At 36.4% G+C, this 26,389-nt stretch overlaps 1 protein-coding gene and 1 pseudogene across 3 annotated transcripts in view; one reads left to right on the top strand and one right to left on the bottom strand.

Moving 5' to 3' along the window:
• LOC106872741 (WD and tetratricopeptide repeats protein 1) overlaps positions 1-26,389 on the top strand; it is a 61,256-nt gene that overhangs the window by 24,267 nt on the left and 10,600 nt on the right. For 2 of the 3 annotated variants that reach the window (XM_014919826.3, XM_014919825.3), the window contains 6 exons: positions 6,453-6,499; positions 10,288-10,399; positions 14,764-14,951; positions 16,546-16,770; positions 18,057-18,145; positions 26,167-26,370. In XM_014919826.3, coding sequence (XP_014775312.1) covers positions 6,453-6,499; positions 10,288-10,399; positions 14,764-14,951; positions 16,546-16,770; positions 18,057-18,145; positions 26,167-26,370 — 865 coding nt within the window. Of the gene's footprint in view, positions 1-6,452; positions 6,500-10,287; positions 10,400-14,763; positions 14,952-16,545; positions 16,771-18,056; positions 18,146-18,178; positions 18,268-26,166; positions 26,371-26,389 lie in introns of all 3 variants that reach the window. The other variant, XM_014919827.3, reaches the window with a different exon arrangement.
• On the bottom strand, positions 21,014-23,414 carry LOC149136894 (uncharacterized; annotated as a pseudogene).

Below are 26,389 nucleotides of genomic sequence, written 5' to 3' on the forward strand. Positions count from 1 at the left end.
ACCTGGGCCAGATCCAGAACCTGGTTACTCTTTAGGGGGCTGCACCAAAAAAAATAATAAAAAACAGAAGTCAATGTTAGACACCTAACATTAACACTTTTGATACCAACCTGCCTTATGCTGCCCTTGGTTCTATGACACAAACTTTCTGCTTTTAAAGTGATCTAAATTAAGACCTTTCATCAAAATTTCTTGCTAATTTATGTTCCAAACACCAGCTTAATAATGGCAACTAAATTCTTCATTATTTTCAAAACTAATTGAAAGAAAGGTAATCTATTTGAACAGAAATATGATAACAAAAATAATAAAAAGTTATTGTCGGCCAATAATCTGTTATCTTAATATGTAAATGTTAGTTATATATGTATTTTCTAATTTGGTATTTAATTAGCAATATAGTGAATAGGTGTGTTCTGTTATCTGGATAATGACGTTTTAACATTAGACAATAATTTGTAATATTGTTAGCAGAGTTGAAAGGGGGCATGCTGGCAGAATCGTTAGCATGCTGGATGAAATACTTAGCAGTATTTCACCTGTCGCTACATTCTGAGTTCAGATTCTACCAAGGTTGACTTTGCCTTTCATCCTTTGGGGGGGGGGGGGGGGGGGTCGATAAATTAAGTACCAGTGAAACACTGGGGTTGATGTAATTGACTAGCCCCTTCCCCCAAAATTTCAAGCCTTGTGCCTATAGTAGAAAGGATTATTAGCAGAATTGGAAACTTTTCTTTCCGTAACAATTTAATAGTAAAGAAGTGGGAATGTCTAATGTTATAATGGAAGTTAAATCATGGGCCCTAGCTGATTGCTTTACCTCCTTTCTGTATCACTCTCTCTCTCTCTCAACCTCTCTCTCTCTCACACACACACACAAAATTGCTTTGGAGAATGATCATGTTGATTTGTCAATCTGAAATGTACTAGAAAGATGTGATTCTTTGGTGCAGAAACTTGAACATTTTAAGGTTTTTTTTTTTTTTCTTTTTTTCATAAAAGTGGTGACAGAAATGTTTGCTGTATATTGGAAGGGCCATTGTGCCAGTGATAAACACTAGTTTTATTTCACTTCTCTTATTATTATTTGTCAATTGATTAACCATTTAGCCAATTAACTAATCATTTCACTAATCAGTCAAACAATCAGAGATTGACTGGTTTGTCAAAGTCCTTTCATCACTATTTAGAACCTCATCAACATGTTCTCTCTAGTCCAGATCTGTCTATCTCCTAGTTTACAGATTCTATATCTATATGGATCATCATCGTCGTTTAACGTCCGCTTTCCATGCTGGTATGGGTTGGCCGATTTGACTGAGGAATGGTGAACCAAATGGCTGCACCAGGCTCCAATCTGATCTGGCAGAGTTTCTACAGTTGGATACCCTTCCTAATGCCAACCACTCCGAGAGTGTAGTGGGTGCTTTTACGTGCCACCGGCACGAGGGCCAGTCACACAGTACTGGCAACGGCCACGCTCAAAAAGGTGCTTTTTACATGCCACCTGCACAGGAGCCAGTCCAGCAGCACTGGCAACGACCTCGCTCGAATAATTTTCTAACGTGCCACTGGCACAAGTACCAGTAAGGCGACGCTGGTAACGATCACACACAAATGGTGCTAGTGGCACGTAAATAGCACATATGGAGTGTATGAAAGCTGTGAACTCTGTGAGCTTGTAAATGAATGTGTTCATGGTACGTCTTCACATATCTGTATAGTGTGGATTCTATAAGAGATTAAGCATTTATTTCTTTATATATTTATCTATTTATTTTATGTATATAGTATCTTTGTCTTTTTGAAGGAAGTACTTGTGTGAGGGTGTGCATCAGTGTGCATGTATAGGCAAGTCCAGTGGCTTTTTTTTTATTTTTGAGGATGGTACAAATCAGATTACAAATTAATGACACTTCATTTTTCATTCCAACAACTCAAAGAAATAAGAAATACAGCTTTTTAGAACTAATGAGGACTAATACCTTGCTCACACATGCAAAGCATATAATCCTGCACAAAACAAACAGATGTATGTTTATTAATCTTACTTTCATACCATATGTAACCAACTTAAAAGTCTACAATTTTTTTCCTTCTGGTGTGGCAATGGTAAGTGTTTGTGTCTTTCATGAATTATGATTGTTAACAGAAACTAAGTGGTTAATTAAATTCCAGCATCATTACATTAGCGGTACAGAATATCTGGAGTCTTCTAAAAAGCTGTCACCCTTTTTTGTCTTGGGATGATCTGTCTTACACAAGTAGATTTATATACAGGTATAACAGAGTTGGACATGTCATGCACTGGAAGTTATGCCAGACTAATGGACTTCCAACAAATATGGAAACAGTTAATTTCAGAAAAAAAGTTTGGAAATAGTGTGAAAGGGAGGATTTGCAGGTTGTCACCAGAAGATTTAAAGAGACAAATTGCCATTATATTACTCTCAAGGATCACCATGCAAAGAAAAAGAAATAATTAATCTATAAATATAGGCGCAGGAGTGGCTGTGTGGTAAGTGGCTTGCTTACCAACCACATGGTTCCGGGTTCAGTCCCACTACGTGGCATCTTGGGCAAATGTCTTCTACTATAGCCTCGGGCCGACCAAAGCCTTGTGAGTGGATTTGGTAGACGGAAACTGAAAGAAGCTCGTCGTATATATATATATATATATATATATATATATATATGTGTGTGTGTGTATTTGTGTGTATTTGTGTGTCTGTGTTTGTCCTCCTAGCATTGCTTGACAAACAATGCTGGTGTGTTTATGTCCCTGTCACTAGGCTTACAAAGAATAAGTCCCGGGGTCGATTTGCTCGACTAAAGGTGGTGTTCCAGCATGGCCGCAGTTAAATGACTGAAACAAGTAAAAGAGTATATGTCAGGCAATATGGGGAGATGTTATCCTCAATGAGTGGAGGAACAGTATCATCATCAACAGTTACAAAAGTGAAGGATAGGCTTTACAAAGAACTAACTACAGGGACATCAAATTGATGAAAGCAGCAGAAAAAAATTACAGCAAAGTTAATTAGGAAGAGAATGAGCTTCATTAAGATGTAGGATGAGGTAGCACCAATGCTAAAAGAGACTTGTTAGTGAAGAGCAAGCCACAATATTTGACAGTTACTGACCTAGTGAAAGCCTCTAACAGGGTACCGCATTTTGTAGTCTGGTAATCATAAAAAAAAAAAACTACACATAGATGAAAGATGAGAGAGAGCTATATAAGCTGTGTACAGAGATTTTGTTAGGAAAATGAAAGTTAGCATTTAGTTCAACACTGGTAAGTGTCCATCAAGTCTCAGTTCTCAACCCCCTCCTTTTTTATTATAGTTCTGAAGGCCATAGCAGGAATTTAAGTTTGGTTGGCTGTAACTTAAATCTCAAAGCTGAATTTGTTGAATAATTAGCAAGGAAATTCCAAATGTAGAAGTAAAGCCTAAAATTGAGGCGTGAAAAGAAAAAAGAAGTAGCTATGTTAATAAATTTTGGTTAACTGGGAAGATAACAGGAGCCTAATGCAATCTGAGAAAGGGCAAAGCTTGATATGCAGAAAGGAAATACCCAGTATAAACTAAGGATGTACTAGAGATGCAATGAGCAAGCGTGAAGATAAGGCAAACTTCATACATAGCAAATGCATAGTAGTTAACAGAACACTCATTAAATTAGTTAATTTAAATGCTCAGAAGGCTACATTGAAGCTGTTACTGTTTCTTGAGTAAGTAATGGAGGCTGGTGTTCTGAGACCATAGTAGTGAGAGTAAGAACAAAATAGAAAAGGATCAGAATGCTATTACCTTTGCTGGTAACAAAGGGAATCTTTTTCCAGCTGAAGAACAGGTTGTATGATTTCTGTGTATAAAGTGTGATTTTGCATGAGAGCAAGACATGGCAATGAAATGTAATGAATATACTCTGCTGGATGTGTAACACCATTGTGAATAAAGGCCAGAGTACAAAAGATTTGAGAGAAAAAACTGAGTATAAGAAAAAGCAGTTGTAGTATACAAGAGAGGAAAAGTGCCAAATGATCCAAATGGAAGGAACCTGCAGAAAAGATCAGTTTTGGATATTCTATTCTGTTTAGAGTACATTATTTTTCACTTCATAGAATTTAGATCTATGTGATACAATTCACCCTCCCGCACTCTCTCTCTTTCATATATATATATATATATATGTACAAATGGGCATAAAATTATGATGATATTTATATAAGACAAAAATGAAGTTAATACTCTCACCTTTAGAGTTAAAAAACGTTTGCATGCTGTATTACATTTCTATTTGTTTTGTCTCTATTGGTCTTCAGGTATCTTATTCCTGAACTTGTGCATAGGACTGTATTGGATGTACAAGTTGCGTCAGTGGCCAAGTTCATAAAATCATTGTTTACTCTACGTTTAATCCAGGTTGCTGCTATGTACATACTTGGAAACAAGACATCTAATGAGAATCAGAAATCAAACCATAGTGTAAATGATGATGATGAGGAGGAAGAGGAGGATGACGACAATGATGATGACAACAACCACTACCTCCATTATTGTCATCCTCATTGGTAGCAGCAGCCTGTCTGCTTTTCCATGCTGTTCATCGGCTGAACAGGTCTTACAGAATCATCGCTCATGATCTTCTGCATCTAATGAACATAGCAATAGAGAAAACTGACAACTTTATATCTCACAGCACATATCACTGGCTGTATTTTATCATGTCATCAACATTGAAGAGTTTGTCTTATGCTCTGTATCGGTTTATATCTGAAGCTGCTGCACTCTCAAGACTGGTAACCTATACTGCAGCTCATGAAATCTGTAACATAGATGTTAACAACTGTAGCTGTGTGGTAAAGGAGTTTGTTTCTCAACCATATAAGTTTCAAGTTCAATCCTACTGTGTAGCACCTTGAGCAAGTGTCTTCTACTGTAGCCCTGGGTCAACCAAAGGCTTGTGAGTGGATTGCCAGTCCTTAGTCAAATTTGCCAGTCTTCAGTAAAATTTGCCAGTCCTCAGTCAAATTGCCAGTCCTCTGTCAAATCGTCCAACCCATGCTAGCATGGAAAGCAGACGGAAACTGAAAGAAGTCCATCATGTGTGTGTCTTTGCCTTAACATCACATGATATTTGTAAACAAATGTTACCAACATGCAAGCGGTATCTTCTGTGAAAATATGTCCGGTCATTGGGAAGTATTACCTTACTTGAAAACAGATGAGGGTTAGCAACTGGAAGGGCATACAGTTGTAGGAGACCTGCTGTAACAAATTCTTTTCGATGCTTGTGAACATGGAAAAGTGGATATGGGAATAATGATGAATTATGATATTATATCAGTAGTGGTGATGTTAATTGTCTAAAAAAAGTGTAATTTCATTAACAATCAATCAATCCATCTTAGATATTTAGACACACTCACATGCAAACAACAATATATTTCTAGAAGGATGGAGAAATTACCTGAATGTAAATGCCTGCGACTAGATAAATATAATGTAGAATTTGAAGACAGAACCAACCCCCAAAATAGGTCTACTAAGTGCAATAAGAAACATAAAAATAACATTTACGGAGAGTACTGCATAAGTATTGTGTAGAGTACACAATACTTCCAATCTACTGCCTAATAATAATAATAACAATAATTACAATAATAGTTGTTTCTAATTTAAGCACAAGGCCAGCAATTTTGAGGAAGTGGGTCAGTCAATTATGTCAACCCCAGAATGTTACTATATTTTATTGACCTTCAAGGGACGACAAGTAAAAATTATCCTTGATTGGGCTTGAAACTAGTACATAAAGAGCTGCTATACTATGAGTCATTTTGTCTGACACTCTAATGATTCTGCCTAATAATAATAATAATAATAATCTTTTCTACTAAAAGCACAAGGCCTGAAATTTTGGGGGAGGTGGCTACTCGATTGTATCAATCCCAGTGCTGAATTGGTACTTATTTTATTGACCCTGGAAGGTTGAAAGGCAAAGTCAACTTTAGTGGAATTTGAACTCTGAACTAGAGATAGACAAAATGCCACTAAACATTTTGTCCAGCATGCTAACAATTCTGCCAATCCTTTCTATCATAAGCACAAGGCCTGAAATTTTGTGGGGAAGGGAGCTAGTCAATTATATTGACCCCAATGTGAACTGGTGCTTATTTTATCAATCCTGAAGGGATGAAAGGCAAGTCAACCTCAGTGGAATTTGAACCCAGAACATAAAGATGCAGAATAAATGCCATGAAGCATTTTGTCTGGTGTGCTAACTATTCTGCCAGCTCACGACTTTTATAATAATAATAATTATAATAAACCAGTCTAAATGTTTATCTGTGACAAAGATTGGATTTGTTCCATTTTGCCTTTTTTTTCCTCTCTTTTAAATACTTTCTTACACACATTTAACCTTATAACATTTACATTTCCTCACAGGGTCACCAAGGCTGTGTGAATTGTTTAGAATGGAATGATAAAGGAACGTGAGTAATCTAAACTGTAATTTATGTTCTGTCTTTACATTTTCTGTTCATTGTCTCGCTGGTGATATTTTTGACCAACTGGCATTGCATATACACCATTAAATGAAAGCAAATATTTTGTTTCTTTTTTCAATTTAAATATTCTCATTTGCAAGAATTTGATCCTGGAACTACAAACCACCAAAATGGATATCAATTTATTGTTAGTTTAGTGGTCTATCTTTACTTTTTTTGTATCTTTCTTTTTTTTCTTTGTCTCATCTAATTGTAACTATAAATGTTCTATTCCTTGTCCAAATCATAGTACAGCACATGACATTTTACATGAAAAAAAAACTGACATTTTATCTACTTATCTATTGTGACTCCATTTTAATGTTAAAACTTAAATTAGAAATGTTTTTAAAAAATGTAATTAAAGTATACACTATAAAATTTTCTAAGTGAAGGTTCTCTTAGATATATTAATATCACGGTTTAAAAGTAGAGGAAGGGTAAAAACCTATAAAACTTGGATGATAGTATTATATTGTGATCTTATGTAAGGTATAATGGTTTAAATGTCCCCGTAAACTTAATGGAAAAATCCCGAAATACATAACATTTCTCTTTACTGGTTAGGTATTTTGTGCTAAGAAGGGTAGCCAATTCTGAACTTAAGATTCACATAAATATCTAAATTTACAAACGTATCAACCTATGATATCTTAGAAAATAAATGTATATGTGAAGCTCATATACTAAATTGTTATCATCATTATCATTGCTGGTGTGGACAACCCTAGCTAGTTGTCCACACTAGCAAGGGTTAGATGGTTTGACCAGAGCTGGCAAGCTGAAAAAGCTGCACCAGACTCCAGTCTGAATTTGGCATGGTTCCTACAGTTGGATGACCTTCCTATTGCCAACAGAGTGTGTGGGTGCTTTTACGTGGCACTAGATATTGTAAGGTCTTTTTTTTTCCTTTCTTAATTTAGATTTATGCTATGGTCATAGTCAACTACTTAGGAAAATTATTCAAATATCCCAAAAATTATGTAGACCACTTTTTCTTGATTCATATTGATATCTAAATTCAGATTACTTCTGTTGATTTTATATATTCTGTAATCTTTCTGAGTAAATAAGGTTTTTTCATAGCTTATAGTGTCTACCTCCATTTTTGGATACATAACAAACTGAGCAAATCTTTAAAAGAATTTTATGTTGTTACTATAAACAAATCAGATGCTCATTATTTTGATGAATATTCAATGTGTACAAGAAAATCATCACTTCTTTAATTTGGCTGAGAAGACATTGATTGAACAGTTAAGTACCGTATCTATGAGCGTAACTTAGCAGCATAAATTTCAAATTTGAAGTCTGCACTCCTAATCACCATTCAGTTCATTTAGAAGTACTTTGATAAATTATTAAAAAGTTTAAAATTTTTTCTTATGTCTTTTACCTTTAAAGTTAAGGAAACTAGCATTAAGACCTACTTTCATGATCACTGTATTATAGCTTTGATGATGTAGTCTCACAATCAGTGAGCCTGGAGACTTCTAGATTTGCTATAAAATCACAGCTTTGAAATTGAAGCAATTGCTGCATGTTGCAAACTACATTTATTACTATGGACCATGTTCATCCTGAAATCTGCAATCAAAATAAAGGATATTTATTTCTTACTTATACACAAGGCCACAAATTCATAAAATGGGTGGTTATAATATTTGTACCTTTTGGCATAGGGGAAACAGAAAGACTTCAACTGGGAAAAAGTTGTTTGCAGGTTTGACAGTGAGTATAGTTGGTTGAATGTATCCTCATTATGTGTATTAAGGTTACTTTATCAACACCAGCAGGATGATAAAAAAAATTGTCAGCCTTGACAAGCTTAGAACATTATAAAACAATCAGTGAAACTCTCTACATTTTCTGTCAATTGCTCTGATTAATATATAGTATTAACTGAAAGTTTATTAAATGTATATAGAATCAAATTTTATTGTTATTTCTCATATGTAAGTAAATGTGTGTTGAAATATTTTGCTCTCCCAGAATGAATGTACATTAGAATTTTCCAGTTCTTCCATCTCCTATAAGCTTAAAATATAGACATAAATGATAAGTGAATCATCAGTGCTTAGTCTTGAACTGAAACTTGTTGCAATTATGCTTTTGAGTAGTATGTTCAATTTTACAAGCTTTGACTCATCTTTCTTGAATAAGTACAGGATCTTGAAATGCTACAAATGATAGGCAAGTGTTTTGTTTATTTATTTATTTTCGGAAGGAAAGATTTTTTTCCTTATTCATGGTATGAAGCAAGTGTTATGTCAAGCCACTTTGGTATACTTGCATTTCATTTATAACTCTAATCCTGTGTATTAATAAATCATGGCTATTTTCCATTACAATCTACTGTTTAAATCTGGGATAAGTAGTTTGAAATTTAGAAATTAAAATGCGTGCTGGCTTGCTACAGTAGGTTCTGTTGGACCTTGTGGTAAGTGACCAATTGAAGCACTTTGTATTAAATTGATGTATTTTTTCTCTCCCCGCTCCCTGTTTTTCTTGTTTTTCTTTTGTAAAATATATTCCTGTTCATATTTTGGATAAAACATATATATCTAAAAAGAATTACTTTTGATGTTGGCAAAATTCCCTTGGGTAGTACACTACATTTCAATGAAATATAACAATGTCTAGTCTTTAAAGACTCTAGATTCTTTTGACTTATTAAATTACAGGCTTCTGATATTCAATTTTTTGTATTATTAAGTATCAGAAAGTGAGTGGGTAGGAGAAACTCCTATATAAAAATGTATGCCCTCCTAAACTGGGGATAGAGACCCCTTGGCTAAAAATAATATAGTTAAGATTCAGATTGGACACTAACAATGTACATATTGGAAACAAGACATGAAACAAGAAAGAGTTCTATAGAAATGCATTTCAAGAAAAAGTGTTAGTGAATGCACCCAGTAACCACAATGTAATTACATAACTTATCTTCCTGTCATCTTCATCTTTTTATCAAAAAGTATCAAAACAAAAATAATAAAGAAATGTTCATAATTTTTTAATCAAAATAGTTAGCAGTAAGCACACCCTTGAGATAAGGTCCATCATCTGTTCAGATGCTTACTTGTTAGAGGTAGTGTAATTTTTTTTTTTTTTTTGTTACATGGATAACCTTATTTGTAATGAGAATGCTTGTAGTAAAGATAATGGTTGTAGTAAATGTATAGTAGATCGAGCAAGAAAGAAGGTGAGGAAGAACCTTTAGCTCTGTTGACAGTGGAGGTTTCTCTTTCACCGTAAACTGCATGAAGTCTGATGCTGTTTGAATGTAAGACATGGATACTGAGTGTAGCAAAAAGATATCTGAAGAGATATGAGATATTAGGTATGTAATATTAACTTGCTGTAAATGAGGAGCATAAATGCTCGGAGTAGCTGAGCAATAAAGCATCAACTGATATGTGGAAGGAAAGATAACTCTGTGGTTATATGAATATGTGATGTGAATGGAGGGTGAGTACAGTGTACTGATGATGGTGAGTATCTGTAGCTCGGGACAACACAAGGTTGATAGTGAGGTCAGCTCTCAGAATGATGACGATTACAAAAATAATGATGCAGGATTGAGATGTGTGGTGATGTGCCATTCTGCTGACCCATTCAACCCATGCCAGTCTGTGGAGGATAAGCACTGTAATCAATGACGATTCTGTTTTTTGCATAATCTATATGATGTCATAATTTCTTTAATGTTTGAGATGGTTCTTCTGGTTTAGGTTATTGGCAAGTGGATCTGATGATGTTCAAATTATTGTGTGGAATCCATTCCGTCATAAGCGCTTAACCACAATCAGGACAGGACATCAAGGGAATATATTTTCTTTGAAGGTATTTTATATTTTCATTTGACTTCAATGGATGTTTTCATGATATTGTCTGTTGTAGCATTGGTTGAAGTGAAGGTGTTGATGGTGATAGTGGTGGTGTTGGTAGTGGTGGCAGTGACAAGATTTGGCAGAAGTAGTGGCAGCTGCTGTGGTAAAATTACCATTGTTATTGTTTAGCCTCAATCAAGTAGTTCTTATTTCTTTATTGCCCACAAGGAGCTAAACATAGAAGGGACAAACAAGGACAGACAAAGGGGTCAAGTCGATTACATCAACCCCAGTGCGTAACTGGTACTTAATTTATCGACCCTGAAAGGATGAAAGGCAAAGTCGACCTCAGCGGAATTTGAACTCAGAACGTAACGGCAGACGAAATACCGTTAAGCATTTTGCCCAGCAAGCTAACGTTTCTGCCAGCTCACCGCCTTTCAATCAAGTAGTTCTATGTTTAGAGACATCCCAGTCTTGACCATCTTGTCTTTTTCTATATTCAGATTATATTTGCTCTGCATTTTTCTTTAAGATGCTTTTGTATGATCTAGTTGCTGTCTCTAGCAGGTCATGGATTCTCCCTTGTTGATTATTCCCAAACACATTCTGGCCACGACTATCCTGTTTTAATTTCAGGAATAATGTGCCCTGGATTACATTATTCAATGTATCCATTTTTAAAGATGGCAGTGTGTGGCTTGAAAGAGATTTGGCTGCTATTATTAGCAGCTTGATAAAACATATAAAAGTGTTGGTGGTAGTGCTGGTGGAGGTAGTGGTGCTGTGATATCTGTCTCAGTTATAGTAACAATAGGAGTGGTTATTATGACAAAGACCTAATTTTGATTGTCCGTTTAATGAATCTCCTCTTTGAAAACCACTGCATCAATTTCATTCTGTTGAACTGTTCTAACGGTTGTTATCAGAAGAGCAATTATTGTTATGGTTTAACCCCAAATCAATCATGATGAAGCAGACATATGATCAAAAGCAATTTCAGCTGTGACCATTATTGTCTTTTTAGGGGTATCAAGAGCAATATGATCTAATTTGTCCATTATTTTTGAAAAATGGAAAGCTGTTTTTCAAAGTGGGATATGGCTGCTATTTCTAGTTGGCCAAGTAACTGCATAGGGACTTCTCCATTGGCTGATGGTAACAATAGTGAAAATGGTAGGCAGCAACAGTAACAATGGTTTTATATTTAAAGTTGGTGACTACAATAAAAAAAAAACACTGCATTTGGTATTGTCTGTATTTTTATAAATGTTATTATCTACTAACTAATGCAGTTACTATATTTATATTACGAATACAAAAGCATCCACCCACTACCACACAGGATTTTGATACCGTACTTGCTATGGATACAACCATGGATGCTTGGTTAAGAAGCTTGCTTCGCAACCTCAAGGTTCAAGGCCTGATATTACTGAGTGATACTTTGGGAAAGTGTTCTCTGTCATAGCCTCAGGTTGACCGAAACCTTTTCAGTAAAATTTGATTGTCAGTGACTCTTTGGAAGCTCATTGGCCCTTTGGCTAAGACCTAAGTGTTGTATTTCTATACATGCGTGTGTGTATGAGATGGAAAGGATCAGTTTGTCAAACAAAAATACCTAGCAGTATTCTGTTTTGCTCCTTTGCACCCAGGTCAGCTTTACCTTTCTTCTTTTACTAGGTTAATAAAATAAGTGACAGACAAAGTAAAGGGAGTTGGGGAAGTGATATAAGTATATAAGGCATGCCCCATCATGACTGCAGTCCAGTTACTGAAACAAGTAAATAAAATAATAAGATAATATCTAGTAAGTAATGGGCTTCATTGAGCACTGACAATAGTATGTTTTTCCAGCTTCTATAAATGAAGCATACCAGGCATATTTTAGAAGTATCTCTCCAAATCAATAACTCCAATAGATATTTTGTAAAAAAAAAAGTCTGTGTCTTGAGCTGACAATCTCATTATAGTGCAGCTCATTCCAGCTTCCAAGATATTTTCGAACAACAATATATGTATGGTTAGGAAACTCACTTTGCAACTGTGTGGTTTTCAGTTTAGTCCCACTGCATGGCACCTTGACCAAGTGTCTTCTACTATAGATCTGTGTTGATCAATACCTTGTGAGTAGATTTGGTACATGCAAACTGTGTGGAAGCCCATCGTGTGTGTGAGTGTGAATGATTACATGTTTATGTTTTTGTGTCTGTGTTTATCAAATACATGCACGCACCCACACGCCCACCACTTGAGTTGACAACCAGTGCTGGTTTGTTTACATCTTCGTAACTTAGTGGTTTGACCCAAGAGACTGATAGAACAAGTATTAGCATTATTAAAAAAAAAAACTTAAGTATTAGGGGTGATTTGTTTGACTAAATCCCTTCAAAGTGTTGTCCCACATGGCTGCAGTCTAATGATTGAAACAAGTAAAAGATAAAAGAGAACTAAAAGTATAAGACTTATCATTGAACAGGAGATCAATCCCTCACACAGTTAACTTCAGCTTCCACTGGTTCTCATTTTTAGCTAAGTGTGCTGGAGCAATGTGAAATTAATTACCTTACTTGAGAACACATGTTACCCCATCTGTGAATTGGATCCACTAACAATTGTAAGGCAATACTTTGCCACACTCTTTTACTAGCTATTAACCAAAGTTAGCATAAATGATTTCCATCTTTTATGTATTATTGATTAACAAGATTCAATAATATATGATCGGTTCAGTCTTTATAGAATGAAACACCATCATTATCATAGTTTAACGTCCACTTTCCATGCTAGCATGGGTTGGACGGTTTGACTGAGGGCTGGCAAGCCAGAAGGCTGCACCAGGCTCCAATCCGATCTGGCAAAGTTTCTACAGCTGGATGCCCTTCCTAATGCCAATCACTCGAAGAGTGTAGTGGGTGCTTTTTACATGCCACTGGCACAAGGGCCAGTTAGGCAGTACTGGCATCGACCACGCTTGAATGGTGCTTTTTACATGCCCTTCATATAATGTTGAAAATCAAGCCAGTGGTCAGTTTTTCTTCAAGTGCAGAATCTAATGTTGGGAAATGTATTTTGTTTCATCACTATGAAAGAAATTATCTCTGGTGATATGTCTAGAAACTGAGGTTGGAGGTAAGCAAGGGCATGTTCCCCATAGAAAATCCAGCTCCAAAAAAGCCTCATGATAGCAAGGGAGAATGGGCACCAGCTAGCCCAAAGGTTGGGGTAGGCTGCTCCTACCTGCCTCAGTTACTATGACATTGAGGTAGATCCAACCACCCCTGTTAATGGGGACAAAACCCAGATTTAAAACACTGGATGATGATGGTATGTATAAGATCTCCATTGGTCAAAATTTTTAAAATGCAGTTGAACATTGTTTTACTTCAGCAACAACCTATTTACTTTTACATGAGCTTGACTAGTAAGCATTAAATGGTTTTAGCATAATAATGCAATGCTGTTGATGGGATAGTAAACTGATTCTATTCACTACATTGTTTAACATCTGCTTTCTGTGCTGGCATGAGTTGGACAGTTTGACATGGAGCTGGCCAGACTCCAAATTGTCTGTTGTGGCATGGTTTCTATGGTTAGATGCCCTTCCTAACGTCTATCACTTAACAGAGCATGCTAGGTGCATTTCATGTACCACCAGCACAGATACATTAACACAGCACTGGCACAGGTGCATTTATGCAGCACCAGCATGGGTTCTTTTTATGTGGCACCATCACTGACACCTGAAAGGACAAGCCTGTATGTATGTATGGAAGACCGATATTTTCTTAGCCTGATGCATCCTATCACGTACAGCAAATCGCCTCATTTGCTCCCTTATCATTTCACTACAGTTATATCATTTTCTCCTGGATAATCTGAATGGCTTGCGCATATATATGTGTGTGTGTGTGTGTGTGTGTGTGTGTGTGTATAGAGCAACAGAGATAGTATTCATACCCAAATGTAAAATAATTACCACTTAAAAGTGGATGTTGCATTAAAACACAAATACTGCATTATTTACTAAGAGGGAAAACTCTCATATGGTTAACTGTTGCATAAAAGCACTACATTGCTATTGCCAGTGTCAGACAATCACTTCTCCCACTGTTCAGACTACCAGATCACGTGACTTTGGTCTGATTTGACCTTTTCCATGGTAGACACCAAGCTACCAAGCAGCTTGAAATAGCAACAACTGCAATGCTAGCAATATACATAGAAATACAGAGCCAAGACAGGCACTGATATATATATGAGTGAGTGTGTGTGTGTGTGTGTGTGTATATATATATATATATATATATATATATATATTTATATATGTGTGTATATGTATATAATCATTTGTCTATGGATTTTCTTTGTTTTCAGTTTCTTCCCAACTCTAATGATTCGATAATTGTGAGTGGAGCAGCTGACTGCAAGATCCGAGTCCATGATGTAAATATTCAGGAAACCACACATGTATTTGGCTGCCATGCAGGCCGTGTGAAGCGACTAGCTACTGCTCCGAATGTTCCGTTTATGTTCTGGAGTGCTGCAGAAGATGGCACTATCATGTAAGAAAATTCCTTTAATTTCGAAAGATTTTTTGAAATGTTTCTGTTTTTTTTTAACTGATTATGTTGTTATAGGGGAGTTCAATTGACAGTTTCTCTCAAGTATTGTATAGTCTTGGTCAGGACTATCAAATTTGGATGTTATGAAAAGAGGTTAGTCCTTTAGTATTGAAACTGGACACATCAGTCCCCAATATTCTACTTGTTTTTTTTTGTTCAAACTAGCCAAATCTAGCCTCTCACTCCTACCCTACAATGTCATTTTAAAAATCTCAAAGCTACAAAATCATTAAAATCTCAAAGCTACAAGATAACGTATGTGTTTAGTAACCGAGTGTCGTAAGCGCCACCCCGGCCATTTTCAAGATTAGTATAACATTTTCTTTGTCTCGACATCTAGAATCCCAAAAAGTTGGGAAGAAGAACCAGTGAAGCTTGCAATAAGTTCAAAAATCTTGCTGCAAAAATTGTACCTCAACGCTGTTGACACGATGCTCGCTCACCCAAACTCGGACCAGAGAATTTAGTAACACACCATCATGAGCACACACACTCAATCAATAACTTCAGTGTGGTTCCTGTATCGTTTTTCAAGGTGTTATGGCTCATTTTCTAATATTCCTCATTTCCATCATAACGATAATGGGTTATTATCTTACTATCTTGTCTTACTTACCTCTTAAAGATACTTACCTTGGTATATTAAAACACAAACAGTACCTTTGTGGGGTCTCTGTATGTTTTTTACTAGGTATTATGGCTAAAATATGCAATGCAATACACCGTTTTGTTGTACCAGTATATTCTACAAAATGAGAAAGACGCAGTCATTGTTTCATCTTTCAGATGCATACCTAAATAAATAATTATACATAGGTGGAATGACTAGAGGAGGTCTTCACAGTCATTTTAAGACCAAAACCAGCTTCCTAACATCGTTCCTTGCTGAGATATCGCATTCTGAAAGTTGTGAAACTTTGACTTTTTTCTCGGTTTTTAAGTTGTGGTACTTATGATGGTCTGTTACTAAACACCTCATTTAACAGAGTAATCTGAATACTAAAAGGTTAAATCTATTGTTTCTGGCTGGTCTCTTTAACTCTTTTGATACCAACCTGCTTGAGGCTTTGTGGACTGGTTCTCTGATACAAAGACAGTGTACAAGTAATGTGTAAAGTATTAAATCTCATCATCATCATTTTTACTCTCCCATATGTCCACTTTACCATGCTTGCATGGATCAGATGGAATTCATTAAGACAGATTTTCTATGGCTGCATACCCTTGTTGGCATTTGTAATCCAGTCAAGGTAACATTTCCATATGGTTAGACATGTTTTTATTGAAAGACTGGAAACAAGGGATACCACTTGCATGGTAGTGACATTCATTTATAACTACAGCATAATCTCAAGACAAAGAAACACAAATACTCTCACATACAGCCATGCAGACACAGACAGACAGGCACACACACAGACACACAATAAGTTACTTTCACTTTCCCTTTACGTAGATATAGAATTTATTTTTGTTGCTCCCATTTTTTTTTATTGACTCTTCTCATTCATTGCTTTTCTCAATATCCTAATAGGCAATTTGATCTGCGAACTCCAATTATCTGTGATAGCACACCCCAGAATGTTTTAATCAATCTTAATGCACATATGGGACTTCATGCTGAAGCAAAGTGCATTGCTATCAATCCTTTACGGCCAGATGAGATGGCAGTTGGAGCTAATGATCCTTATGTTCGGGTGTATGACAGAAGAATGTTGTCATGCAAAAGTATCAAATTTCCTACTGATAATGGATCACGGTAAGTTGAGTTACTTCAATGTGTCAAATCCTTATTTTTCTTATATTGTAACATATTTATAATCAACTGGATTTTACTCTATCTTTATTTACAACTAGATTCAGTAACTATAAATATTAAACTGTAAAGCTTTAAGATAAATCTCAGATCAGTTATTTGCATTGGTCTGTGCGGGTATTAACTTGCATATTCTCTGCATAGTCGGTTTTTCCTTTGTGTATTCTTTTAAAAAAAAAAAAAAACTGGCCTATTTTACAGATCAGAAGAGTCCATTAAAGCAGTGCCTATCTCTGTTTCCTTAACACTAATCTAATGATAAATATGTTTTTCTTGGATTGTAACATTAGTTTATCTGGGTAACTTTCACTAAGGGGGTTAGCACACAGTCTTATCTAAGTGAACTAAGATACTTTGAATAAAAATATCCTGCCCACTAGAAATAAAGAATTCTAATACCTGTGATGAATTTGATCTTATAACATAGGAGCTGACTGGGCCATTTAACATCACAATAAATTTATTATAGATTAACACATTCTTTGCTTATATTTTAATAAAACAAATAAACTTTATATTTTAGTTTTAAAAAGGTTTTCAAACTTTGAGGTCATGGTGACTTTTGTTAGGTTTTAACCGCTTTCTTACTAATGAATATTTGTAAATTAGATAGTATAGATTCTGTGTGATTATCTCTCTTTTTTGTATCTCTTTTTACTCAGTATTTTTTCTTGCTTTTTTTTTTTTTTTTGATGTCAAATATAATTTGTATTCAAAAATGCATCCACCAATTTGCACTAAATATTTTGCAAAACATTGAGCAGTAACCTTCAAATTTGGATTATATTTTGTGTTTTACATAAATTCTGTTTAAAACTATTCAACTCTCAGATTCTCTTTTTCTGAAATTTCAAAGACAAAATTCTTTTAAGGTTTTTTTCATAAATTTTGGAAGATGTTTTTATTTCTTTCCTTCTTGATCAGTATTTATACACAGAGTCAAGAATAATAATAATGATAATTTTTTCAGATCTTTAACTTCAGCTTTAGGGATGAAATTTTTTTTTTTTATATCTACATCTACACTGTTTCAATTGGTTTGGTCTGTGATCATCACCAGATGCCTCACTCTAGGATGTGTACATAGAAACAAAAGTTTCTAATTTGAATCCAGTTTAAATTTAACATCTCTATTCATTTTCTAAATATTATAAGCAAGAATCAACTCTGATATTTTTCTATTCCTTGCTTTAGTTTCATAACCCAATTTTGATCCTCTCTCTTACTAGGTTACAATGGGATAGCCCTGTGACTCCACCCAGCTTAAGGGAAGAGGACTACAACTTACATTCGGGCTGTGTACAATACTTTGTTGCAGGTATAAATCTGTTTGTTTTAATTGTTCTTCTAGGTCATTTGAGGACACTCTGTCTCTGATGCGGTCTGCGTACAGTGCGGAGTTCCCTATGCCTCAAGGCTGTGTTAAGTTCTACATAGCAGGTAATACAACTGCAATTAATGCCTGCAACTGTCTACTGGTGTTACTTCAACTCATTGCACACAATTCTCATTATGTATCTGCTCTCTTTAGATTTCTTAATTGGTTTAAAGAAGCACATCAAAGTCTTTTTAACCTTTCACTTTTGGAATTGAAATCGCAATGATCTGTGTTTTATAATTGGGTTTGCATGTATCCCATTTATAAAATATCTCCTTTGAATTAAAATAAAAACAACAGCATTTACATCACATGGCATTGAAGAATAATTCTATTTTAATTATATCAGCAAATATTCATGTTTGAAAAAATTATAAAATATACAGTAGGAGATTTTAAGCCAGTAATTTTTTATCCTTGATTTTACAAAACCAAAAAGCAACAATGATTTTGAAATGAATTACAGCTCATTAATAGCTGTGATTTTAAAACTACTTTAATATTTAAATTTCAATTACAATTGATCTTTAAACCAATTAAATGTTTGTATTACTTTGTAAAATATTGCTGCATATTTTACATTGGTTATATTAGAAATGTTGTATTATTGGAATATAATTCAGTTTTAATGTGTGTTTGCCTGAACATTAGCTAAACTATGTAAATTCATCTTGGCTATAATGGTAAACCATTTATTCTGCCTCTGCAGTTACATTTTCACTCAGTCTGCTTCCATCATTGCTTACCTACTTCCCCCTATCTGATAAATTAAAGCTGTTATCAATATTATAGCCCTTATTTTTAGTATTTATTCATATTGAAATGAATTTTCGTCAATGATTTAAATCTCACATGTGATATCTTGCATGAATAAAAGAATCTTGACTCTAAACAGAACTAAAGTGGCTGTCAAGTTATTGATGAAGCAGGTAGTACGCTGTTGAGGTTAAAAGTTCAGCTAAAGCATGCAGGCATAACTAATTTGATAAGAAAGGGAATGCAACATCAGTGTAATGTAGTTGAAAACCATTATTTCTTGGTAAGAGAAAGAAATGTAGTTTGAAACCTGTCCATAGGTTTGTTCTCTTTCATTTTTAAATTGTTGTTTCGAAAAGTATTATATTCTATTATTGTTTGTCTGTATATACATATGAGAGATGGATGTTGTATTTATAGGTGGTAGGTCTGTGAGTTTTGTATGATGGGGCTGGGGATGAGGAGCTTTTAACTTTGTTTGTACACATTTTAATCTGTGTGTTGTGGGAGAGGGGTCTGTTCCCTTGGAAATAAGAGTTACTTGTTCATGCCAAAGCAATTTTGAAAATAAGAACTGAACATTTACTGATGGTGAAACTCAACTCAATACTAAGAGCAGAGTAAAATTTATTTTAATATTACATTCAACTGGGTCTTGTAGTTTTGCTTAGTATTTTATTCAGCCACTGGATAAATCACTGTCAAGTGAAATTTAAAATCAGTGAGCTGGCAGAAACATTAGCGTGCCAAAGAAAATGCTTAGCAATATTTTTCTTCTGTTCAAATTCTAAGTTCACCGAGGTCAACTTTGCCTTTCATCCTTTCAGAGTCAACAAAGTAAGTACTAGTTGAACACTGGGGTCAATATAATCAGCTTATCCCATCCTCTGAAATTGTTGGCCTTGTCCCAAAATTTAAAATCATTATTATTATCATCAGTGGTGTGCACAGCTAACCAATAAGTTAGCTTCGCTAACTGCTAATCCATTAACGAAAAAAGTTAGCTTCGCAAATGCTAAACCGCTAAACAGGTAAAAAAATTAGCAGAAGCTAATGCTAACTTTTATCATATGAATTTAGTTTTGGTTTGTTTTTTTTTTTGCTCTATAACCCTTAAAAATAAACCGAGAGAGCTGACATTTTCATGTTGTAGCTTAGACATAGAGCTTTCCAAAAAGGTGTAGCATGCCAAGATCAGATTATGATCAAGGTGTATGCAAATAATTAAATGAACAAATGAAATTAAGCTTTAGTTTTTCAGTCATCATACATTTTGTTTACTGTACAAAAAGTATTAAATGAATCAAAACGATACAGTATTGCATAGGTATCATGCTAAGATCAAATGATGATCAAGTTGTACTACTCTGGTTGAGCCTTCTCCATCACCTCAACGTGTTGTTGGTTGCCCTTCATAAACATCAGCATCTCAAAGTTACCGTCTGATAGAATGGCTCTCTTGGCCCTCAAAATATCTTTGCTTATAGAGAATAGGCGCTCAACCGCAGCACTAGATGGGATGACGTTGTTATACTTGGTGAACAGGTCGATCAAGACCTGCTTACCCCAAAAGGCGACTTTGGGCATGACCTCCTTCAAGATGCCCTTTTGCCAGGTCTTCACCAAGTTTTATTCCTTGGATTTCAGTGACCTGTGGCTCCTGCTCTCCTGAAACTGAGTGTTGTTGTTGAAGAAATCATTTTCATCCTCATTGCTGGTGGTGCTGCTGTCCTCCTCATTGGTTTCCATTAGGGCTGTCTCTACAACGGTCTCCATGGCATTCATTACTCTGTTAACCTGGCTGTTATTATACTGCTCCAGCCAGAACAGGTAAAACTTGGGGTGTTACTCCAGGTCTTCTAGGAGGAGCCCAAGTCTTTGCATGATGCCTGCCAGTATTGCATCTACCAGAGGACTGCAGTACAGAAGATGTTTGAACTTGGCCTCCTTCAACTTCATGATGGAAGCCAATACAATCGGCTGAAGGATCCCGAGGTAGGCCTGGTCTTCCTCCTGGATTTTATCCAAGGCCTTGGCAACATTAGACATCACCTAGGTGTACTCTGTCAAGAAGCCGACATCAGAATCAGTGAAGGTCTGCAGCTTCAGCTATGTCATGACCCTGTGGACAGCTCCCCTATTCTTCTCCAGCAGGTTGTTGAGGACAACAACAGAGTCATAGGTAGAACTCCATTTGGTACTGTTGGGGACCACCAGCCTCCTCTTCAACACATCCAAAATGCTGCATGTCACCATTGTGCTGTGGCTCTGCAGATTCCACAGCCACTGTGCCTTGGACATGGCTTTCCTCTAGGCTGACTTGAATGAAGTGCTGTCAAGAACCTTGTTGGCATCCATACTGGCTGCCAAGTTGAAGGTATGGGCTGTGCACTTCCTGCGCACTGGCAAGTTTAGGCCCAGGCCACTGGACTCTTCAAGGATGGCATCAACAGAAATGTACTCACCTTCGCCCACATCCTCAGCCTCGGGATCCAGGTCCAGGTCCACATCCTTGATGCCCTCCACATCTGGATCAGCAGCAGCCTCGGGAATGTCTGGCGAGAGTTCAACTTCTGTACCAAACTGCATAAATGTCGTAACAAAGTTTTTGCCGTAATCCATTCTGGTCACCTTGATATGAAATTGGAACTTGTAATGAGTATCCACCTTGGCCTAGGTGAGAACATCTAAGGTGTGATATCCTCTGAGCCAAGAGCAGGCCAGGACAGCATGTTGTCTCGTGTGGGTCTTGAGGTCCAGCCAGTATGCCGTCATCCCCAGATAGGATCTGTTGTGAGCCAACCAACAGTCTACAGTGGTCGCCATCCAGAAGACATCCTTGAGCAATCTGTAATATCAAAGTGGATTGCAGCAATTTAAAACCAACAAGGAAATAATTCACTGTCACTAAGAGTGACAAAGGTTCAGTGAGCACCAGCATTGCTAGAAATAGGAGCCCTAGACTCCTTAGCCACAAAGCACATGATCTCTTTGTATTGACAGGAGAGAAAACCCTCTCAGCTGTGAATGAGATGCATTAGATTAGCATGCTAATTTTGTATAGGAAATTAATACTCATCAGTAATGCTTACTCCATCACAACTGATAGAGGCCAACTCACCCTGTCAATATTATGGAGAATGCCATTGGAATCAGTGACTGATTTCACCAAATGGTAATGTGAAAATTATAAAATAATCAAGGTGACTAGCAGCGATTTAAAACCAACAGGGAAATAACTCACCATCACTATATATAAACCGACGAAGGGTATGATCAAGGCCTACTAAAAAAATAGAAACTAACCTCTCATCCACATCTCCACACAAGCTGCAATGGTTTTTGTGAGTCCATGGTTTGTACAATTTTTTGTGGGTAGGAAGGAGGCAGGACACTTGATAGCAATATCTTATAACCATATTTTATTTATAGAAATCACACATAATGTATTTTAACATTTGTTACTAGTCTGTTCTAGATTCATGGAAATATTGCTTGTAATTTAAAGCCATGTTATTAAACTTTTGAAAATAGTGACACTACCTCGATAGGTGATGCATTGGTTGGAGGTGGGGAGGGATGAATAACCAAGAAGAGAGATGGAATGAGGGTCAGAATTTGATAAGTTCTGAACTTAAGGTTCGTTTATTCGTTATTTCATTAAAGACTGCTGTTTTGACTGTACAGACTTAATCATAAGTGGAATATATGTATATACCATATATTATATATTATGACGTTTATTTCAATTAGCTATTATACATTTTATTACATTAATTAAGAAAATAATTATTTGATAAATAAATTGAATTAAGAAAACGTGAAGTACACCATAATAATAATTTAATAAACTTGTATAATTTTAATTTATAAATACCTTGTAAGACACTCCTGCAGCTGTTTATGGCTGGCCAAAATCATCCTGCCCAGAGTCCAGTTGGACATCAATGTCTTGCTGAGGTTCAGCGTCTTGATCAGGCTGACCAAGGTGGGGGACTCCACTACATGTAGTGGTAGCATGTTGTTGACAAACAGGTCTACAATCCTTCTGTCCACCATAGACTGACAGATGCCAATGCCAGCAGTTTGGGCAAATGCCTCGCCAATGCTGAGCTGGTGTGCTTTCATTGCATATAGCTGTTGCGACTGGTTACTAGCACTACTACCTGAAGATTGTCTGTGTTTCTCACGGGAAGAGCTAGCCTTGATCCTCTCCTCAAACTGGTTGGCATGCACTGGGTGTTTCCTCTTGACATGTGACTTAAATTGTAGAGGCTCTCTGCTTGTCCCTCAATGGTGGTCTCCTTGGGCTGGCACATGGCACTGGAAGCACAGGATTTTAACATTCCTCTTACCCCTTGATGTAAGGACAAAAGTAGTCCTCCAGGTGGAGCCACAGCTTCTGAGACTCCTGGCTTTCAACCTGAGTGACCTCTGCCTCACCAACAGCCATTGCAGACTCAACTCCTCAACAGGGCTTTCAAGACATGACCACAACAGACAGGAACAAATGTATGAATTTTGTTAGCGGAGCTAAATTTAATGGAAGCTAATTGGTCTGCTTAAGATTTCCAAAGTTAGCAAAAAACGCTAGTCCACTAAACATAAAATTAGCTTCGCTAATTAGCTGTTTGCAGATTAGCAGAACCATGCCTACCATTGATTATCATTATTTTTTGATTTCAAATGCAACTGAGGCCAACTTTGTTTTTTGTCCTTTTAGGTTCAATAATACAAGTATCAGTTGACCACCGGTGTTGATATAATCAATTAGACTCTATTCCCCCAAAGTATCTGGCTGTGTGCCTGCAGTAGAAATGGTTATTATTATTATCATTATTATTACCTCTGCCATAGCGAAGGTGGAGGTATTGTTTTCAGTCGTGTTTGTTTGTTTGTTTATGGACAAGATATCTGAAGAACTGCTGGATGGATTCAAATGAAACTTTTAGGGATGTTTGGCCTCGTGACTGGCACAAACTGATTAGATTTTGGGATCAATCCAGTACCGAACAAGGATTCTGGATTATTTTTCCTGTTTTTTTACTCAATTTTTGAGAGTGGTCAGGTTCATTTTTAGCTTTCTAGTTTGTGAGAGCAGTCGAGTTTATTTCAGATATTCTCATTTTAAAAATCACCTCTCGCTAATCGTTGAGAGGACGTTGGTGTTGCCTTGGCGGAGGTTTGCGCTCTCTGAGTGCTCTTGTTATTATTGTTATTGTTATTATTAAGGTGGCAACCTGGCAGAATCATTAGCATGCTGGGCAAAATGCTAAACAGCATTTTGTCTGACTTTATGGTCTGAGTTCAAATTCCACCGTGGTCAAATTTGTCTTTCATCTTTTTGAAGTCGATAAAATAAGTACCAGTTGAACACTGGGGTCGATGTAATCGACTGGTCCCCTTCCTCCAAAATTGCTGCCCTTGTAGCAAAATTTAAACCATTATTATTAAGTTGGCAAGCTGGCAGAATTGTTAGCATGCCAGGCAAAATGCTAAGCGGCATTTCATCTGTCTTTACTTTCTGAGTTCAAATTCTGCCAAGGCCTATTTTGCCTTTCATGTATTCGGGATCTGTAAAATAAGTACCAGTTGTGTACTGGGATTGATGTAATCAACTATCCCCCTACCCTAAAATTTCAGGACTTGTGCCTATAGCAGAAAGGATTGTTATTATTATAAATGCAAGCATGGCTTTGTAGTAAGAAGTTTGCTTTTCAACCACATGTAATCAACTTACACCACCCCTAAAATTGCAGGCCTTGTACCAAAATTTGACACTTTGGGTGGTGAGCAGGCAGATTCAGCGCTTTGGGCAAAATGCTTGACAGCATTTCTTCAGGCTCTTTAGATTCTGAGTTCAAATCCTCCCATGGTCGACTTTGCTTTGATCCGTCCTGTGTCAGTAAAATAATGTACCAATCATGTACTGGGAATAATGACATTGACTAAACCCCTCCTCCAAATTTCAGGCCTTTTGCTTGTTTCAAAAATGGTTTTGAGGGCAGTGATCTAGTAGAATCACTGTGTTGAACAAAATGCTTAGCAGCATTTCTTCAGGCTCTTTATGTTTTGAGTTCAAATCTTACCGAAGTCAGCTTTGCCTTTCCTCCCTTTGGGGGTGATGAAATAAAGTACCAGGCAAATACCAATGTTGTTGTTGTTGATGATGATGATGATGATTTCAAATTTTGGCACTAGGCCAGCAATTTTAGGGGTCGGGATAAGTTGATTACATCAACCCCCCACCTCCAGTGCTCAAATGATATTTATTTTGTCAACCTTGAAAGGATGAAAGGCAAAGTTGATTTTGGCAACATTTGAACAGCAACAACTACACCACCACTACAACAAAAATAATAGCTTCTGATTTAAAAACAAGGCTAGGAATTTTGAAGCGATATTGTTAGTTGATTGCATCAACCCTAATACCTAAGTATCAATCAGGTATTGGGGGTCAGTGTAAATGAGTTTACTCTTTATCACATTATGATTATATTAATAATGCTTGTGGAGCTAATTGGCTTCAGCTTTGTGCTACAAGAGAAGTATATTTTCATGAAACAGCTTTAATTTTGAGTAGGCTGCACATTCTCCAGTTGACTCTCCCTAAATCTGCTTTATATTAAGCTTGTTAGGTTAGATATAAAACACCTGTTTTCTATCTGTGCACATATGTATTTGCATATGTCAATTTGTGATTATATATTATGTATTTATGTATGTGCGTGTGTGTTTACATATACATGTGTATGTGTATGTGTGTGTGTGTGGCACATAAAAAACACCTTTTGAGCGAGGCCGTTGCTAGTACCATGTGACTGGCCCTCGTGCTGGTGGCATGTAAAAGCACCCACTACACTCTCGGAGTGGTTGACGTTAGGAAGGGCATCCAGCTGTAGAAACTCTGCCAGATCAGATTGGAGCCTGGTGCAGCCTTCTGGCTTGCCAGTCTTCAGTCAAATCGTTCAACCCATGCTAGCATGGAAAGTGGACGTTAAACAATGATGATGATGATATATATATATATATATATATATATATATATATATGAATCCTCATGTACACACTTTTGAATGAATGTATGTATTTGTAAATATGTATGTGTATATGTGCACACATACACACACACACAGGGCTTGTATATATCTGTTTTTGTTTGTGTGTGTGTAAGTATGTCTAATGACCAAACAATTTTATTTCAGGCCATTTACCTCAGAAACAGATGGACTACCGTAAGCGGTATCGCACCCTTGCCTCCACCTATGTCACATATAGTCCAGATGGGTCTGAGCTGTTGGTTAACCTTGGGGGCGAACAAATTTATTTGTTTGATGTAAATAAAAAAAGAAAACCACAAAAGTTTGACACGTCTTTGGTACTAGGTAATGCAAACGGCATAGTAAAAGGTAAGTTTCTTTTTTTTTT

This window comes from Octopus bimaculoides, chromosome 2 (genome assembly GCF_046866305.1).
Source record: "Octopus bimaculoides isolate indiv1 chromosome 2, ASM4686630v1, whole genome shotgun sequence".
Taxonomy (NCBI): domain Eukaryota; kingdom Metazoa; phylum Mollusca; class Cephalopoda; order Octopoda; family Octopodidae; genus Octopus; species Octopus bimaculoides.